At 58.6% G+C, this 1,834-nt stretch overlaps 1 protein-coding gene across 1 annotated transcript in view; it reads right to left on the bottom strand.

Moving 5' to 3' along the window:
* The window catches only part of GUSB (glucuronidase, beta), an 88,412-nt gene that overhangs the window by 75,823 nt on the left and 10,755 nt on the right, over positions 1-1,834 (bottom strand). Inside the window, exon 2 of the mRNA XM_011992908.1 lies at positions 1,547-1,732. Within this exon, the coding sequence (XP_011848298.1) occupies positions 1,547-1,714 (168 nt within the window). The 5' untranslated portion in view covers positions 1,715-1,732. The remainder of the gene's footprint in view (positions 1-1,546; positions 1,733-1,834) is intronic.

Below are 1,834 nucleotides of genomic sequence, written 5' to 3'. Positions count from 1 at the left end.
AAAATTATCCAGGCCTGGTGGCAGATGCCTGTAATCCCAGCTACTCGGGGGGTTGACGCAGGAGAATCACTTGAACCCAGGAGGCAGAGTTTGCAGTGGGCCGAGATCGCACCATTGCCCTCCAGCCTGGCGACAGAGAGAGACTCCATCTCAAAAAACAAAAAAAGAGAGAGAGAGAGAGAGAAAGAAAGACAGGGTCTCCCTCTGTTGCCCAGACCAGAGTGCAGTGGCATGGTCATAGCTCACTGCACCCAGGCTCAAGTGATTCTCCTGCCTCAGCAGCTGGGACTACCGGTATGCATCACCATGCCTGGCTAATTTTTTAATTTTTTGTGGTGATGGCCTCGCTATGTTGCTCAGGCTGATCTTGAACTACTGGCCTCAAGTGATCCTTCTACCAGGGCCTTCTTGCAAAGTGCTGGATGACAGGTGTGAGCCACCGTGCCCGGCCCCCCGAAGCTGCCTGTTCCTTGAACATGATGTGTAGCAAGGGGAGCTGGAGTGAGAGCAGCACAGTGGCGAAGGGACACGACTGCCACCCTGAGCTGTGTGACGTTAGGCCAGACCCCTCTTCTCCAAGGGAGGTCAACCACACGGGTGATTTCGGGAGCCCGTGCCCACTCAGACAGCCTGGAATTTAGCTTTGTAGGTGGATGGGAACCTGTGAGGGTTTAGAGATGCTGGGAGCACCTTTTTCCTGGGAGAGCTTTCCAAACAGGGAACAAACAGAGCCACCCTGGGCCCCGCTGAGGGAGGATCCTACCAAAAGCCCTCACCACTGTCGTGCTCCACGCCGGTGGTGACAGTGATGTCTTCAATGTAGGCGGTGGGTGTCGTGTACAGAAGCACAGACCGCTGCAGTCCCGCGTAGTTGAAGAAGTCAAAGTATATGTTCTGGACAAAGTAACCCTTGGGATAGCTAGAGTGGGAGGACTGTGGTTCGCTGGGCCCTTACCCTGGGTCCCTTGACCTCAGCTCACATGCCTTCCCAGCCTCCCCAGATCCAGGGCTTCCACTCTGCAAAGGCCACCCTGTCCCTAGCAGGAAGACCATGGGGTGGGGCGGGAAGGTGGTGCGTGCAATGGAAGCAGGATGGTACCCACTTGGAGGTGTCGTTCTTGTATTGGATGGTCCCTGGTGGCAGGGTGGTGGGGGTGAGTGTGTTGTTGATGGCGATAGTGATGCGGAGCTGGGAGGACAGGGGCCCCACCTGGACCAGGTTACTGATGTCGGCCTCAAAGGGGAGGTAGCCCCCCTCATGCTCTAGCGTGTCGACCCCATTCACCCACTGCAGACACAGGAGACATGGGGAGGGGGTGGCAGGTCAGGGCATGAGGAGGGGCCCAGCTGTCGGGCACTCCCTCATATAACCTGCAGCATGGGGCTCTGGGGCCTGCCCACCAGACAGGAAGAATGGCATTCCAATGGGGTAGATCAGGCCACCTCACCATCCCACCCTGGCAGACAGGCTGTGGGTGGCAGCTAGGGGTCCCATGCCGTGCAACAGCCGTGCCCACCCACCCTGCCTGCTCCTGACCGCACTGACCACGATGGCATAGGCGTGGGCACTGCCAATCCTCAGCACCACTCTTGTGCTCAGGTCCTGGGTCCATCGCTCCGGCAGGATCACCTCCCGTTCATACCACACCCAGCCGACAAAATGCCGCAGACGCCAGTCCTGGCTGATGTCGTTGAAGCTGGAGGGAACCGGCATGTCCAGGGTGGGGCCTGACTGTGGAGAGAAGGGCCGGGCTCAGCTCCTAGGCCCCCAAAGGGATCCGGGACCAGTGTGCTGCACAGCTGTGTCCCAGGCTTAGTGCAAAAGCCCTGACAC

Source organism: Mandrillus leucophaeus, unplaced genomic scaffold (genome assembly GCF_000951045.1).
Source record: "Mandrillus leucophaeus isolate KB7577 unplaced genomic scaffold, Mleu.le_1.0 Scaffold42, whole genome shotgun sequence".
NCBI classification, from domain to species: domain Eukaryota; kingdom Metazoa; phylum Chordata; class Mammalia; order Primates; family Cercopithecidae; genus Mandrillus; species Mandrillus leucophaeus.
Note: the sequence above shows the minus strand (reverse complement) of the source record. Positions and strands in the feature narration are given on the sequence as shown.